At 32.3% G+C, this 18,273-nt stretch overlaps 1 protein-coding gene across 1 annotated transcript; it reads right to left on the reverse strand.

Moving 5' to 3' along the window:
• Window positions 1-15,229: 15,229 nt before the first annotated feature.
• On the reverse strand, window positions 15,230-15,811 carry LOC110932972 (kininogen-1-like). Its single transcript, XM_022176220.1, has one exon. It carries the CDS (start codon window positions 15,809-15,811, stop codon window positions 15,230-15,232), a length of 582 nt encoding a protein of 193 aa, XP_022031912.1.
• Window positions 15,812-18,273: the final 2,462 nt, after the last annotated feature.

Genomic DNA, 18,273 nt, shown 5'->3' on the forward strand with positions numbered 1-18,273 from the left:
GCAGTTTCATAACTTGTAAACATGTTAGAAGAAACATTTTGTAACAATTTTGTTTTATAGTTATATATTATAAAATCTATCATCTTCTCTAAATTAAACTCTGTAATGTTTATAAAACCCTAACGTATTTGATATGTTTCATAAATATTTTGTTTTGTAAAACGGTTTTGATCTTACAGAATTTGTTTTCATGATTATTTTTTAGTTTACATTTTAAACCATTGGCTCATTAAGCCAAACTTTATAAACCTTGAATTATTTTCTTAGAAAAGATATGTTTATAAGCTTTATATAATTGTAGTCAATTTAAAGTTATCTTAAAGGTCAAATTAAACACACATTTTTTATCCTTATATCCACGTGTTAACTTGCGAAATCAAAGTTTGACTTGAACTTTTGATCTTGTTTTAGTTTTAAAATTTTACCAGGTGGTTGGATGGTAAATGCACAATCAATTCATGACATCAAATGTAGGGTTGTTGTTTGATGATTTTTTTGTTTGGATTTGCCCTTTGAACGAATCTCAACCGTCGTCAATTATTTAAGATTAATTTGACTCAGCAGACTCATCTTTTTCATATCTTTCCATTGATTTGAAATATATGATATGAATGTGTACATACTTATGTTTAGCACCACCCCGCGCGTTGCGGCGGGGTGTTAATTATGAAAGTATTTAGTATAAAATGTGAAAGATGTTTTGGTTGCGATATATATGAATGACGTTTGAAGAAAGGAGAACAGGATACGAAGATATTAAATGGGTTGTTGATTTGGTTTTGGTTGAACAAAGATTAAGTTTCAAAAAGGGAGAACAGGAACGGGAATATGGGTAAATTGAAGGCATGTTAATAATCTTGGTGAAAATTGGGGGAATTATTCTTAGTATACGGGAACTTGGAGAATTTGGGGTCACATGTTTAAAGCAAAATCAATGTATGTCGTTTTTTTTTTTAATTTTATTTTGAGATGTGGCTTTGAACGAAGAAGATGAAGGAGATATGATGTAGTAAAAGTAAGAAGCTTAGCCGATGTCTTTTTATGTCTCTTTATGGTACGGTCTCATAGGAACTTTCAAATGTATTACAGGAATAATGTTTGACTTCTGTCGTCAAACTTAATTACATTTTGCTATTAAATTAAAAAATCAAAAATTAATTTTTATTATTGATATTCTTTTAATCAAAAATTAATATTTGAGTGTTATATAAAATAAAATAAAATAAATTTTGATTGTTGAAAAAAGAAATCAAAATTATAAAAAATGCTTTCCTCTTGACTAATTTTTACTTTTAATTAAAAAAGTCAAAAACTAATGTTTATATTTGATTATTTTTTATTTTCCTATAATCAAGACTTAATATTAGAGCGTGATTCATACACATCGTTCAAACCCTCATCGTTCAAACCCTCTTTAAAGTACAAACCGAATTTTTAAAAACGTTTCCCTCCAAAGAATTAAAGTTAAAGCTGATTTTTTTTTTTTTATCTTTTGAACGATCTATGACTTTCAAGAAAGTCAAAATTCCAAATCAATTTGTTTGCCTTAAACAGCCTCTTATGTTCTGATAGAACGGTTTCAATATTATTCATTCTTGCACTATTGTTTTTATTCTGATTTCCTTATTCAGATTCATTTATAGAGCAGTTTACTTTAAAAGATCGAATACGTGAGAATAAAAACTAATCTTATTTGAATTGAGAAATCTTGATCTATTGGTATTTAGAGATTTGTCCGATTTCAAATCAAAATGATTGTTTAATTGTATCGTAGCAAAAGTGATGAATTTTTTTCTCACTAAAGTTTTTGGTTTGGAAACAGCGGTTAAACAAAACTGTAATTTTCGGGTTTCAAGCAATGTTAATTTCGTCCTTTTAAGTCAACTGTCAATAAACGTTAAGGGGAATGAGATTAAACCGTTAATTCATGTTTTTGTTGGTTCAGTTCTCTTTATACATGAAGGAAAACATGAAAACATACCTGATTGCATCAGTACAGGCCAGCAGAGAATCCAGATGTAGTCGCAGCATTAGGTTCGACATGATTGTCAGCTTGATCTGGTTCCTCCTTAGGGTGCAATCTAATGATGGTGATAAGAGAAACCGATAAAGGGTAATCGGTTTGGAGAGAGAGGTTGATTGATGTTATGAGACTAATCAAGTTGTCTAACCTTGAAACCTCTACATTAGTCTCCTTATATATGCACCCAGGAGGAAACCCTAATTAGTTAATAAGGGTAATTAGGCCCATCAACAATTACCAACTAATTATTTAATGGATTGTTATATATTTTGATCCATATAATGTAAATGATTATAATTGCTACTAGATTAAATATAATATAATAATATTTAATCTTACATTCTCCCACTTAGCCGAGTAATCATTTACTATGAGCGTTAGATAAGCCTGATCAGGAGTTAACACTCATTTTAGCCTTAAACAAGTACTATAGCAGAGAAATACAGCCGTTGAATCATTATGCGACTCAGGACCCCCCATTAATCATACTATAGCCTTAATTTAAAACCTAATCGTTATGATCAAAATACGCATAAGCCCTTTGTTTGATTTGTAACTATATTTGTCTATATGCCATTATGCCGACTTAACATATTCTTAGAGACGTACAAAATCAAACTGGTGAGGAAAATTAACTAATACTTAGACATTCATAGTACGATATGCAATTGCGCATGGCCATTAATTAATACCCGTCTATGAGCTCTCTTAATAAGACTTATGGGTAATAGCCCTTCAGTTATAGGATCCTTAAGCATATCATGAATGTATTCAATACAAAACTTAGTTTCCTCAATTCGTTCATAAACGAATAATTAATTGCGTATCGAAACTTAATGCAGCACCTCTTGAACTGTTACTGTTCAAGGAGTTATGGTAGCTGACTTTATCACACTAAGTCTTCAAAACATTATATGGAGTTAATAAACTTATGAGTCCACTGATAAATTTCCAACAACATTTAGTGACTATATTATGTCGTTATAACTTAGGTTGTTATTATCAGTTTATTATGACTCCTCCATGAGATAGATTTTGTCTGCTGACATAAGGATATACCCGAAATTACATTTTTGTCATCTTTGAATATCACAAAGTTAAAGTAATAAACCGGTTTTTAGTTCTCACTTTTCTTCAAATTTTAGCCTCTGGTTTCTTTAAAGATATTGTAATACTCCATTAGATGCTTCACATTAATCTAGACATATCTAGTGTGTTGCAATGTGAGTAATATCTAAACGAGTATAGACTTAAACTTACATAAGACTTCTAATTAATGAAGCATAGATAAATAATCTCATTTACCATATTATCCTCTGAAGGAGAGCAATATTGTTACATATGTAAGGACCCATTTAATGTTAAACTCATGGAACAGAACTAAAGTCCCATTGGGTCTATCTTAGCTTGTTATGATATCAAATACATAAGAGATATCTCTGAGATCTATTATATCAAAGTTTGTGTTAACAATGCTTTGACTTATGCAACATATACTTGTCAAAAGAATATCATCTATATAGACAAGTTTATCTTAGTTGCTCCCACTCATTTTGAGGTAGATACATTAATCCACTTGGTTGTTGATGAAAATAATTACATTAAGATTTCATCACATTATGATGTTTGCATTAACCCATAGATGGATTTTATTGGCTTACAAATAAAGTGTTCTTTAACCTTCAGTTTGAAACTTTAGGTTGTTATCTAATAAACATGTAAATGTGTCAGCCATTATTTAGGGAAAATTGTTTTTAATGTTCATCTAATGTAGCTTTAAACTATTATAAGCTACTAGAACAGTAATGATCCTCAAAGAAATCTTTGATAATTTATCTCTTCCTAAGTATAACCTTTGACAATCAATCATGCTTCTTAGTGTCTTAACGCTTATTTCAGGATTTGGTTTAGTTATGAACACTCTTAGGTAATTCAATCAAATCCCAAACGTTATGCGAACACATAAAATCGGTTTTACTAGAAAACTGTTTTATTCCATTTAGAAGATTGACTGACACTAAGGGCTTAATTAGAAGAGATAGGATCAGTAAACATTCCAAAATCCATTTCAACTTCAGTTAGGGAGGTTACGTAATCATCATAAGTTAGTAGGTTTTAAACCTAGATGACCTCCTGAATTGATTATTGGGTTTTAAAAGTTTCAGCTTTATGGATTAGCTCTTGGTTAAGTTGCTATCATTTTCATTCTAAGTTTTGTAAGAGTTGGTGCAGTATGGTGTACAAGAGGTGTAATCGGAGTTAAATTCGGAGTGAAATTTAATGACACTCTTCCCCCCGCCTCTTGTATTCCTTGCAAATCATGATAAGGACTTTGACTGCTCCCACCGACCTTAGAAATCTTTAGGAACTCAGCATGCTTAGGGTCAATATTTAACGACCAGCAAATTCTAATAGAGAAAACTAATTAATGACGTTAGTCGTTGTGATTTCTCTTGTTGAGGATTATGTTATTTTAGGTAAGAAATCTAAGTGCGCCCACAATTAGGCAACAATGAAACTTTTGTAAGAGTAGCATTAGATTTTAAGGAGACAAGTTTTGATAGAACAGTGTCGTGATGGAGCGGTGTCTTATACAAGAGGTGTAAATTTAGGTAATGTAAAATTTTCACTCCCCCACCTCTTGCAACTATTGCAAGTTCTTATTAAGACACTTAGTGCTCCCACTGATCTTTAATATCTCTAGAATGCCACAAGAGAAGCTTCAATATGTTACGTGACGTGGGAACCTATCATATATATATATACGTTAGACTTTATTTGATTTCTTTAATGTCCAGATATCATAAAAAACTTTAGGGACATGTTTAATAGAAATCTTATTAAGTATATATATGAATAGATTTCTTCTAAGACCGTGGGCCATATGCGACAAAATTTAGATACAAGTTGATAGTCTGTTAAATGATAAATGAATTATGTCTGAATATTCCATTTGGAATAAGTTCCACGAATGTCAATGAATGACTTATGATGGACCCATGCTTATTCCTTAAGCCAAGTCATATTTTAGGGCTTTAACGTCATGATTTAAAATCACTTAAAATGAGATTAGATAGAAAAATCATCCTCATTAACTATGTCATGATTTCTCATGAATTTTGGTTCTAATGGATGAAATTTATAAGTCTCATTTACTTTTTGTCAAAATTCTCATTAGCATGATGACAAAAGTTGTGAAAAAGTAAGGTATCATCTAGTTTCATCTTAGTAATGTTTCTATCCAGATATTTAGAACAAATAAGAGGAGAGTTTAAGATAAGTGTGACTTTATGTTGACTATGCAAACCTCACAACCTTCATAACATTGCTTAATTATGATACTATATTCTGATTAATCTTCAGAACATATAAGGTATCGAAAAGCGTTGTTGGAAGACTGTTCATTATGGTTCTTATAGTCTTAACATTTAATTTTGTCACTAACTCTCATGTTAGTTATTTGTCGAGTTCTGGTAAGGAAACGTATGGAACTAGAGTCAACTAATCATTTGTTAATTGGAATATTAAAAAAGTTATCAGACTTAAATATCATTAGTAAGTGACTATCTAATTAATTTGTCCAACTGTTCTTTTAGAATAATGGATAGTCTCGTTGCTTATGCCTAGTCTAATGGCATAATTATGCAGTGAGATTTTTCCCTTGAAGAACCTTAACGTTGGGATTAGCACTTGTAATTTGTCTATGGACCTTATAACAATCCTCTCTTAAGGTTTTAGTGGTTGTAAGGTGAATAACATCTTATTTTCCAGTTTCAAACATTTATTTCTATGTACATATGTTGCTTATCAACACACTCGTTATACTTTGGTACTTTTGAGTGTTATAGCTGATTTATAATGCATCAAATTGTACAAATGAAAACTTAGTATGTAATGTACTGGAAAATGTACTTATTTCCTTGCGTAAGCCCTTAACTTTATGGGTCATGGTATTGTACATTATAATATATTCACATATACCACTTAACCTTATAATTTATAATTTTAAATGAAGACATGCACCTTAAGAGTTCTAGTGATTATTCCACAATTATAGATTAGTCTTAGGAAAAACTTAATCTGGAATAACTTTAGTGATAACAATTATTTTAGAGAGTTCTTGATTATCATAAGAGACATCATGTTCGATTTATCCTAATCATCATGCTCTACTTTTCTTCTGTAGTGCCTTATCAGAAGAGAGCAATAGGGTTATCGTGTCTTAAGAGATAATCAAGGATTTAATTTAAGAGCTAATTCTTATAGAAACTTCAAATAAAGCAAACATTTTAGGTTTAGGAATTAGAGTGGATGAGATATAGATTTATAGAAGAAAATTATAGTGAGTAAAATAATGGGTACTAAGAATAAGGCAGACGAAATGATCATAAAAATTAATTGAGGATCATTAATATAAGGATCATTATGTGAAGAGGTTGTGATATGTCTATTACTAACATCAAAATAATAGACTACTCAAAGTTCTACTTAAACGAAGACAAAACAGCTTTGGCCAGAAGTATAATCATTTAAGCATATGTGCAAAGTGGTTGTAACAAATCAGCTTTGGCCAGAAATTGAGACAAACACTTTAGTTATGCACTTGTTGAGTATGCCATCTATGAATGAATTAGATCAGCTTTGGCCAGAAATTAAGACATTCATGCTTATGATGCACACACAACATAGCTTTCGTAATACTTGGATGATAAGTAGATGCATCAAGTCAGCTTTGGCCAGAAATGATACATCAGAAGCTCATTCAAGTAAAGCCATTTTGGTTTTGTAAAACATTATTTGATCCTTATAAATTAACTAAGTAATTACAAAAACCAATCATGAGCTAAATCTTAGTTCACATTAAACAGCCTAAAATAATGAGGTTTCGAGTCAAGTCTCGACTGAGTTATGAGATCTCGAGTCAGTTATGAGGTCTCGAGTCGTAACCTTGTTGTCTCGAGTCGAAACATGGTCTCGACTACTATATCTTATGAGATCTCGAGTCATGATGAGGTCTCGAGTCGCAACCACGGTCTCGAGTCGCAACCTTATGGTCTCGAGTTATGACGTTATGGTCTCGAGTCGCAACCTTTGTCTCGAGTTATGACGTTATGGTCTCGAGTCGAGACCTTTGAGCCCTTATGATTTCGAGTCGAGACCTTATGGTCTCGAGTCGAGATCTGTTGGTCTCGAGTTGTGAAGGTTTAAGGACCTGATGATTTCGAGTCGAGACCTTATGGTCTCGAGTCGAGACTGATGGTCTCGAGTCGTAATCTGATGATCTCGAAGCTTCCTGTTAACAGCTGTTTATTGTGATAACATAACTGAAAATTCGAAATCTAAGGGATTTTATGATAGTGTTTCCTGTTTTAATAATGATTTAATTTTATCAAATATTTCAAAAATATAATCTGTTTATCTAATAACAGTTTTTTCGAAATCTTTAGAGGACAAAACAGATCAAAACCAGGAAAAACACTTAATAATCCGAATCATATTCCAAAACATAATAGAATTTTCGAATTTTCTAAGAACATGTGATGAACCCTAAAAAACATAAAACATAAATTCTGGAACCCGAAACCTGAATTTTAATAGTTTTTCTAAACAGATTTCGGTTAAAACATAACCCAGTTGAAATCGAGTGAACATATAATTAATCTTTTCCGAAAACAATGATCTCGAGTCGACCTTTATGACTCGAAACCGGCTGTGACGGTTTTGAAGTTATAAAAAAATCCGTTTTCCAAGTTTCAATCCCAGAAATTATGGATACGAAAACAGAACTGACTAATCAACATATGCTCTGATACCACATGTTGGTTCAGTTCTCTTTATACATGAAGGAAAACATGAAAACATACCTGATTGCATCAGTACAGGCCAGCAGAGAATCCAGATGTAGTCGCAGCATTAGGTTCGACATGATTGTCAGCTTGATCTGGTTCCTCCTTAGGGTGCAATCTAATGATGGTGATAAGAGAAACCGATAAAGGGTAATCGGTTTGGAGAGAGAGGTTGATTGATGTTATGAGACTAATCAAGTTGTCTAACCTTGAAACCTCTACATTAGTCTCCTTATATATGCACCCAGGAGGAAACCCTAATTAGTTAATAAGGGTAATTAGGCCCATCAACAATTACCAACTAATTATTTAATGGATTGTTATATATTTTGATCCATATAATGTAAATGATTATAATGGCTACTAGATTAAATATAATATAATAATATTTAATCTTACAGTTTTATGATTATAAGTTTTGTTTCTGACTCAGTCACGCTGTCAAACATGTTTCAGGCTTTTGATCAATAATCGTGTCTGAATGCTTGATGTTTCATGTTGGCGTCTTTCTAAATCAATGATCACGTTCTGTTTTATCGATTTGCTTCCAATTATATTTTTTGAAATTGATTGAGTAAAACAAAGGTTTACTTGAAACGGTGACACGAAGGTTCTTGAAACGGTCACACGACGGTTTCGAATTAAAAATCAACATTGATCGGCTTGTTCTTGGTTCCAATAGTTAATCAATCAAATAATGCTTGCGTGAAAACGGGTGCGCCAGTGTCTTCTTCTTAATCGAATTGAAGGCCCGAGAAAGAGATATGGGGATGATAAGATTGGGTGACTGGGATGTAGGAAAAAGACTGTAGTGTGTAAAATTGGTATGACAACAAATGAAGGGTTGGTATATATAGGCAATGTAAAACCCCTTCGAAATGGTGTTACCCTTTGGCCGCAATCCGTTTATTTAGCCGATGCGTTGGTTCATGCGGAGCATGATGCAAAACGACACCCTGTTTTATTTGCTTGCGAAGCATCAAGGGATGCGTCGGTTCATTTGAAGAAGCAATGTAAATAGATTACGTAGGGAATAGGTAAAAAAAAGAAAAAGCAAGGTGGGAAAATAAAAAGTGAAAGGGCACGTACGGGAAACGAACCGACTTCAAAGCACGTTAATAAAGGGTTGGGTTTAAAATCAAAAGGATGCCTTGGAATGAAAGGATGTGATGGTGTGTAAAGGCAACCTAAATTACTTTTTGTATAGATATATAATGTCTGTATTTTATTGTCATCAGAGAGTTATTTTACATATGTGTCCATATATGCACTAAGAGATATGTGGATGGTTGTGTACATACTCAATTTTAATTGCTTAATTTTTGTGTTACACTTCGATTTGCACTTCTACTGTAAATATGTCTAACATATGAATTGTCGTTTTTTGGTGCTCTCCGTGCAAGAGTATGTTTTATGATTTATATGTTGTAGTTAGCGAGGTTGATGATAATTTATATGTGTTTTATATGAATAATTGGTTTGTTATATATATTTATTGAAGTAATGAAACCAAAAGAGAATGAACATTTTATTTTACAACATCCTTCAACGTTTTACTTTGAATAAATTTCGATATCTTTTACTTCAATAGTTTTGGAGAATTTTTAGAACACTTTCAAATTACCATACTGAAGAACTGATTAACTTGATGGTAATTCAATTATTTTTTATATGTGATGATTCTCTAAATATGTCTTATAATCTCCCGCTTTCCAAAGTGAAAACCGGGACTCTTGAATTTAATTTTTTTCTCAATAGTGCTTTATTAATGGTATCCACGAGCAAAGGCTTGCATCTTATTTGTAAAGCTAACATGCGATGCAATTACCTGATTTTAGCGGGATTTCTCCCTTTATCGTTGGCCAGTAAAGTGTTGTTGGTGATACTCACTTTTCTAGTAGTGATGAATGACGAATCTATAATTGAAGCTTAGGCCGAGGCTTGTTGAAAAGACATCACATTATATGCATCAACATAAAATATTCCATTACGTCCGTTTCTCTCTTGTCCTTTAGGGTTCTTCTTTTTACACTTGAGGTGTTAGCTGATGATTGTGTCCCCTCTCTTGTAACTGGTTGTAAATGTCACACCTCGACCCGTAACGGTTTATCAGTCGGGGCGAGATGATTATCCAGAGCTTATGACAACTATTATAAGTTTAAATATTTAATCATGTCAAAATTAAAATGTCACATAACATAAATATTCCAAATAATTCATACAATATCCAAAGTCATGAAATGTAAGATAAGATCCAATTTATTAATCTAAGACAAGTCCTACGTAAATCAATAGTTCAAACCGCACTCAAAGGTAAGGCATTTCCCATTTTTATATGTCTTCATCTTCAACTCATCACACCTGGTTACCTATACCATGCGTAAAAATAGTTTTTGGGTCAATATAAAGTTGGTGAATAGATCTATATTTAAGTAAAATAAGTTGCTTTATTATTTTTATAATGATTTAACATGCAAATCTAAGTGTTAGTGATATAACCATAACAATTAACAATAACAATAATTAACACAACCAAATATTATAATGCGACAATGCAATAATGTACCAATACGAGATTCAAGCTCCGTAGAGCGAATCTAAATGATGTTTGCGATACCTAATTCAACCCATGGTAATGGGGAACTGATCAACTAGTGGATCCACATGTGAAACAAGCGTCATAAAGTGAGTAGATAAATAGATACAAGTATATGTAACACATAGTGACACATTGATTTTACATGTTGATGAGAAACAAGGGAAACCGTGACATATGATACAACCCAAAAATATTTAATGATAAAAAAAGGAAAGAAATAGATCTACTCACAGTTTAGTGTTTCTTTAATCCTTAAATAAACCACACGAGTTTAGGGAAAAACTCCAATAGACAATATTGTTACCCTAAAAATATACTTAACAACCATCTTCATAACAAAACTATAAAATAAATCCTATAAGTTAGGGTTTTTCTCTAACCTAATATTATATATAATAATACCAACATAACTATTAAATTAGTTTTTATAACTAGATAAATAATATGACATATTTATAATATTAACATAAAAATATTTATGTCATAGTTTTTATATTGTAGTAGACACTAGGTCTAGAAATCCTTTAACAACGAATATTTATAATCTAGTCAACATTATTAAATTCACCTCGAAAAGTCTAAAATTATGACACTAAAATAATAAATTTATATTATTATATGTTAAAAATATCAAATCTAACAAATTAGTAAAAATTAATCTTACAATTTATATAAGTCCAAAAACATCTTTATCTTATATTTTTTTTAAATTATTAAATTTATTAATAAGACTAGATTTGTGTTTAAAATTAAATTAGTGTTTTGTAACAACTAGCCTATTAACACTATAGAGATAAGAAAGAGAGATTGGGGGAATGGATATTTTATTGATGTGTAGAATGGATCATATAAGCCTTTATTTATAGGCTTAAGAGAAAGGAGTTAAGTACATGTAAAGTCATAATAATAATGATGAATTCTAATGGATAGTCACACCATAAATGGATAATAATTCATAACATTCCCCCTTGACTATCCACGTGACAAAATAATATATTGTTCTTATAATACGCTTGGTGATGCTGCCTCGTTAAAAACCTTGCTAGGAAAACCCAGTGGGATAAAACCATAGCTAAAGTAAAAAGAGTGCAACGCATATTATTCTCCCCCTGATGATTTAAGCTCCTTGAGTTGACGCATCCCGATCCCATGAACCAGTTTCTTGAATGTAGATGTCGGAAGTGATTTAGTAAATAAGTCTGCCAAATTATCACTAGAACAAACTTGTTGGACAGTAATATCTCCATTCTTTTGCAAATCATGTGTGAAAAAGAACTTTGGTAAAATGTGCTTCGTTCTGTCACCTTTGATGTATCCTTCCTTAAGTTGAGCAATGCATGCTGCGTTGTCTTCATGTAAAATTGTCGGTCCCTCATCTCTCATAGAAATACCACAAGACCCACGAATGTGTTGTATTACACTTCTTAACCAAACACATTCTCGACTAGCTTCATGAATCGCCAATATTTCTGCATGGTTAGATGATGTGGTTGTGATGGTTTGCTTTACAGAGCGCCATGAAATAGCAGTGCCTCCACTTGTGAATAAATATCCAGTTTAAGATCGTCCAGTGTGAGGATCAGACAAATACCCTGCATCTGCAAACCAACCAAACTTGTTGTCGATTGGTTAGTAAAATACAACCCCATATCTTTTGTACCTTGAAGGTATCGAAATATTTGTTCTACCCCATTCCAATGCCTCTTCGTTGGGCATAAACTATATCTTGCCAATAAATTTACAGAAAATGATATATCTGGTCGTGTATGACTAGCAAGAAACATTAGTGCACCAATTTCACTTAAATATGGTACTTCTGGACCAAGAATTTCCTTTCCATCATTCGGAGGTCGGAATGGGTCTTTCTCGACATCAAGAGATCTTACAACCATTGGGGTACTCAATGGATGTGATTTTTCCATATAAAACCTTCTAAGTAACTTTTCTATGTAGTTTTGTTGATGTACAAGGATTCCACCCTTGAGGTGTTCGATTTGTAACCCAAGACAAAATTTTGTCTTTCCAAGGTCTTTCATTTCAAATTCTCTTTTCAAGCATTCAACCGCCTTTTGGAGCTCACTTGCCGTTCCAATTATATTCAAGTCATCAACGTATACATCAATTATAACATATTCAGATTCTGACATTTTTATGAAGATACACGGGCATATTGAATCATTTTTGTAACCTTCTTTCAACAAATATTCACTAAGGCGATTATACCACATACGCCCAGATTGTTTTAGCCCATATAATGATTTGTTTAGTTTAATTGAAAGATGTTCTCGAGAACTAGATGTGTATGAGTTTGGTAATTTGAATCCTTCAGGGAGTTTCATGTAAATATCAGTATCAAGTGAGCCATAAAGGTAGGTTGTCACAACATCCATTAGGCGCAGATCAATCCCTTCTTGTATTACCAGATTAACAAGATAACGAAAAGTTGTCGCATCCATCACCGGAGAATATGTCTCCTCATAATCAATCCCAGGTCTTTGCGAAAATCCTTGTGCTACTAATCGTGCCTTGTATCGTACGATTTCATTTTTCTCATTACGTTTTCGCACAAAGACCCACTTATATCCGACAGGCTTTACACCTTTAGTTATAGGGACTACTTGTCCAAAAACTTCTCATTTATTGAGGGAATCTAATTCTGCCTTAATTGCGTCTTTCCAATTTGGCCAATCATTTCTTTGTTTACATTCCTCAATAGATTTTGGTTCTTGATCCTCATTATTTTCCATTACTTCTAGCGCTATGTTATATGAAAAACTGTCATCGACGTCGATTTCATTTCGGTTCAATACCTTTCTAGACATGATATAATTTATTGAGATCTCTTCGTTTTCAGGTACCTGAGGTTCTTCTGGAACCATCATGTCTAGTGTCTCTTCAGGAGACTCCTTTCTTGGCATTATCATTACCTCGACTGGACCATCTCCATTATTTGCTCCTTTTTTCTTTCGAGGATTTTTATCTTTAGAACCGATTGGTCTACCACATTTGAGACGTGCATTAGACTCCTTTCCAACTTGTGGTTGTCCTTCTGGGACACTTATTTTTACTGGAGCATTAGCAGCTGGTATGTGTGACTTAGTCACTCTCTTTAGGTCAGTGAATGCATCTGGTACTTGATTAGCTAATGTTCGTAAATGAATTATTCTTTGAACTTCTTGTTCACACTCTTTAGTTCGAGGATCAAGATGAGATAGTGATAATTCATTCCAAATTATATTATTATTTTCAGCTGCTTTTCATCTCCCCCTAATGTTGGGAATGTTGTTTCAACAAAATGACAATCACTAAATCGAGCTGTAAATAAATCATCTGTTGATGGCTCAAAATACTTAATGATCAATGGTGATTCATACCCAACATATATTCCTAACCTCCTTTGAGGTCCCATCTTTGTTCGTTGTGGTGGAGCGATAGGAATATATACGGCACAACCAAAAATCCTTAGATGGGAAATATCTGGTTCCTGACCAAAAACCAACTTTAATGGGGAGGAAGTGTGATAACTCGTTGGCCTGATGCGAATTAGTGTTGCTGCATGTAAAATTGCATGCCCCAAGCAGATGCTGGTAGTTTTGATTTCATAATCATTGGTCTTGCAACCATTTGAAGTCGCTTGATAAGTGATTCAGCAAGTCCATTTTGCGTATATACATGAGGTACTGGATGCTCTACACTTATGCTAATAGACATGCAGTAATCATTGAAGGTTTGGGATGTAAATTCCCCAGCATTGTCCAACCGAATTTTCTTTATGGGATAATCAGGAAAATGTGCTCTTAACCTTATTAATTGAGTAAGTAGTCGTGCAAATGCCATATTACGACTTGATAGTAAACTCACATGTGACCATCTAGTTGATGCATCAATTAAGACCATAAAGTATCTAAATGGTCCACTGGGAGGGTGTATAGGTCCACATATATCCCCATGTATTCTTTCTAAAAAACTCAAGGATTCTGTCCCTACCTTAACAGGTGATGGACGAGTGATTAACTTCCCTTGTGAGCATGCAACACATGTAATATCCTTAGATTGAAGAATCTTCTGGTTCTTCAAAGAATGACCACATGAATTTTCTATAATTTTTCGCATCATTATTGATCCGGGATGGCCTAACCGGTCATGCCAAATGATAAAATTTTCTCGATCCATAAACTTTTGGTTTATGATTGCATTTGATTCAACTGCACCAATTTTGGTACAATATAAACCAGAGGCAAATGCGTGTAACCTCTCTAATATGTGTTTTTTTCCCGAAATAATATTTGTGATTTGAAGGTACTCATCATGTCCTTCACATGTAGTCTCAAGATGATATCCATTTAGACGAATATCTTTAAAGCTTATCAGATTTCTTTGAGACATTGGGGAAAATAAGGCATTGCTAATTTTGAGCAAAGTTCCACTTTGTAGAACTACATATGCTTCTCCAAAGCCTTCAATTAACTTTGTTTTACCAGATATAGTACCAACGCTTGCTTCTTTCATTGTTAAACTAGAGAAATAATCCCTTTTCTTTAGGATTGTATGTGTAGTAGCAATGTCTATTAGACATACATCTTCACCATTAATATGAAGTTTAGTTGAATACTCCATATGCTTCAAAACAAAATAAAGCTTCATAAATAAAAGTATAATATGGTTCAAACATAATAATTTCCCAAAACAAAACATAACAAAATCCCAAACAAAATGTCTTAATAAACATCAAGGAAATAGCATAATTTTAAATATAATCATTCATGCATAGGGAAAATTGCAAGCATCCAACTGGTTTGTATCAACCATGATATCACCAGAATCCAAATTAGCTTGCTCGATAAGGAAATCATCATAATCCAGATTAGTTGCATTGGTATGGTCCTTTTCACCACTTGGGACATCAACATTTCCATCTTCATATGTGAAATTTGTCTCTATTCCTTTTTGTTTGTCTTTTATAGATTGTTGGTAAAGCTCTACTAAGTGTCTGGCTGTACGACATGTACCGGCCCAGTGGTTGTTACCACCACATCGATAGCATGCATTAGATGAGGTTCCACTTTTCTTTTTACCTCTTTCATCATTGGATTTCTTTTCATTATCATGCAACTTCTGGTGGGTTCTTCTGTTTTTTAATTGAACACCATGATAATTCCCCTGACCATATGCACGTCCACGACCACGTCCATGACCACGACCACGACCACGACTACGACCATGACCACGCCCACGTTGATAGCTATGACCACGTTCGTGACTTCCACTTTGGTCATTATATGTTGCCACATTCACTTCTGGGAATGGGGTTGTACCAACCGGACGAGTTTCATGGTTTTTCATTAGTAGCTCATTATTTTGCTCAGCCACAAGTAAACATGATATTAAGTCACTGTATTTGGTGAAGCCCCTTTCACGATATTGTTGTTGCAAGACAATGTTTGAGGCGTGAAAGGTGGAGAATGTTTTTTCCACATCTCCTTATCAGTAATATTTTCACCACATAGAATCAATTGTGACGTGATTCTAAACATTGCTGAGTTATACTCACTTATAGACTTAAAATCTTGCAACCTTAAATTAATCCATTCATAACGAGCTCTTGGTAATATTATTGTTTTCTGGTGGTCATATCTTCTTTTTAAATTGGTCCATAGGACAAGTGGATCTTTGATAGTGAGATATTCATTTTTCAATGACTCATGAATATGGTGGCGTAAGAAAATCATTGCCTTTGCTTTATCTTGGTACTCATTTTATTTCCTTCTTTAATTGTCTCCCCAAGGTTATTGGCATTTAAATGGATTTCAGCATCCAAAGCCCATGATAAATAATTTTTTCCAGTGTTGTCTAAAGCCATAAACTCAAGCTTTGCAAGATTCGACATGATTATCTATATTAAAGAAATTTGCACGGATTAATGTATGTTATTCAAAAGTATAATCCAATTAAATAATATTTGGGATAACAATTATTGACTACAAAGAAAAAGCAATGTTAACAAAATGAGATATGTTATAGAATATGGGTAGTAAATCGATTTAAATCAATTAAATATTTTAAATGAATCAAAGCTACAATAATTTAATAAGAGTACTGATGTGCATAATGAATTTTTTTTAATGATTACTAGATGGAAGGTCTTTCGTTAGATTGTAAAAAAATGTGTCTGATGGATTACCCTAACTTGCTAAACAATATGAGGCGCCAAGGTAATTGTTATAGTTATTTTGCCAATTGTCTTCATAAAAGTGACGTACCATTTCATACAAGTTTGTTCTCTCATATTAGATTGCTATTTATATAAATTGTAACTACTCTTTCGAACTTGTGTCTCTCAATAATAACTAATGCAAAAGATAACTTTTAAACTTAATTAAACATTAAGAAGAAAAAAAAGAGATACCATTTGATTATTTTTATATAAATTGTAACTACTCTTTCACCTTTTTTTTCTTCATTTTTTAACCTTATTTCAATTTTATTATTATATTAAAATTGACCATTCTACCATATCACACAATTCTATCTAACAAAAACTAATAAAGAAAGTTAACAGAAAATAAAATAACTTTTCTTTAGGGCTAAATGCATGATAAGTCAAAGGACAACAAATGGTTATTTTAAAATTAATTGCCGGGTTGAAATTTTTAATATGCTCTAAGCAAAATTTGAAAATAAATAGTAAAAATAATTAATTATGTAAATAGCTTTAAGGAGAAAGATAGTCTTCAATTTTATTAAACCACAAAAAAGAATTCATGTAATTTACCTTTATGACTATTGCTGTTTTTTTTTAACGAATTACACCAAAAATCCTATTGTTGTTATAATCACTACTACTATTATTATCCTTAATAAACGAATGAATATTGATTCTAGAAATAAAAAAATAAAAATAAAACTTTTTTTTGTAGACCTTACGATGGATAGTATGTACAAGTCTCTAACACAACCCAAAATAGTATGAATTACAATATGGATCATGTATAAGAAAATAATGAATAATGATAAAATGGTTAGAAAATATATTATACCTTACGATGGTGTGATCCAAAGCAATAACACTTGTGATAATACGATCCAACTCTAAAAGCAAGTCGTGTTGATAACGTGTTTTGTAACAACTAGCCTATTAACACTATAGAGATAAGAAAGAGAGATTGAGGGAATAGATATTTTATTGATGTGTAGAATGGATCATATAAGCCTCTATTTATAGGCTTAAGAGAAAGGAGTTAAGTACATGTAAAGTTATAATAATAATGATGAATTCTAATGGATAGTTACACCATAAATAGATAATAATTCATAACAATTAGTTCTTTTATTTCTAAATAATTTACCATGGGTCATCAAATCTATAAAAATTCCATGTCCTATGTATCTTATAGAAAATCAGAAAAATAATGTCCATGAGTTTCTATTTTGATAAATCCTTATTTTATATAATTTTCCATATAATATAACATGATCAAAAATTCATAATAAATCCATAAGGTGTCCAAAAGTCCTCAAAAATTACACAAACCTAACTAATATGACAATGAACAATATCCTAGGTTCAATTTAGTCAAAAGACAATCCTAAGATCAAAAGCCTCAAATTCTACAAACTAAGAACCCTAAAATATAAAGAAATCAAATTCAGATTCGTGTGCCCTTCTATTACAAAATGGATAGTAGGGTCTTGTAGAGCATGAAAAAGATAGACAAGTTAGGCTTTGGATTGATTTGCTTAGGACTTTAAGGTGATATCCAAAGATCAAGTTTCAAGCCCTAGATTGTTCTTGATTCAAATTCACA

This window comes from Helianthus annuus, chromosome 4, assembly GCF_002127325.2.
Source record: "Helianthus annuus cultivar XRQ/B chromosome 4, HanXRQr2.0-SUNRISE, whole genome shotgun sequence".
NCBI lineage: Eukaryota > Viridiplantae > Streptophyta > Magnoliopsida > Asterales > Asteraceae > Helianthus > Helianthus annuus.

Excerpts from the sequence above, each read along its gene's own strand:
- LOC110932972 (XM_022176220.1), bottom strand. The coding sequence starts at position 15,811 with ATGAAAAACCATGAAACTCGTCCGGTTGGTACAACCCCATTCCCAGAA.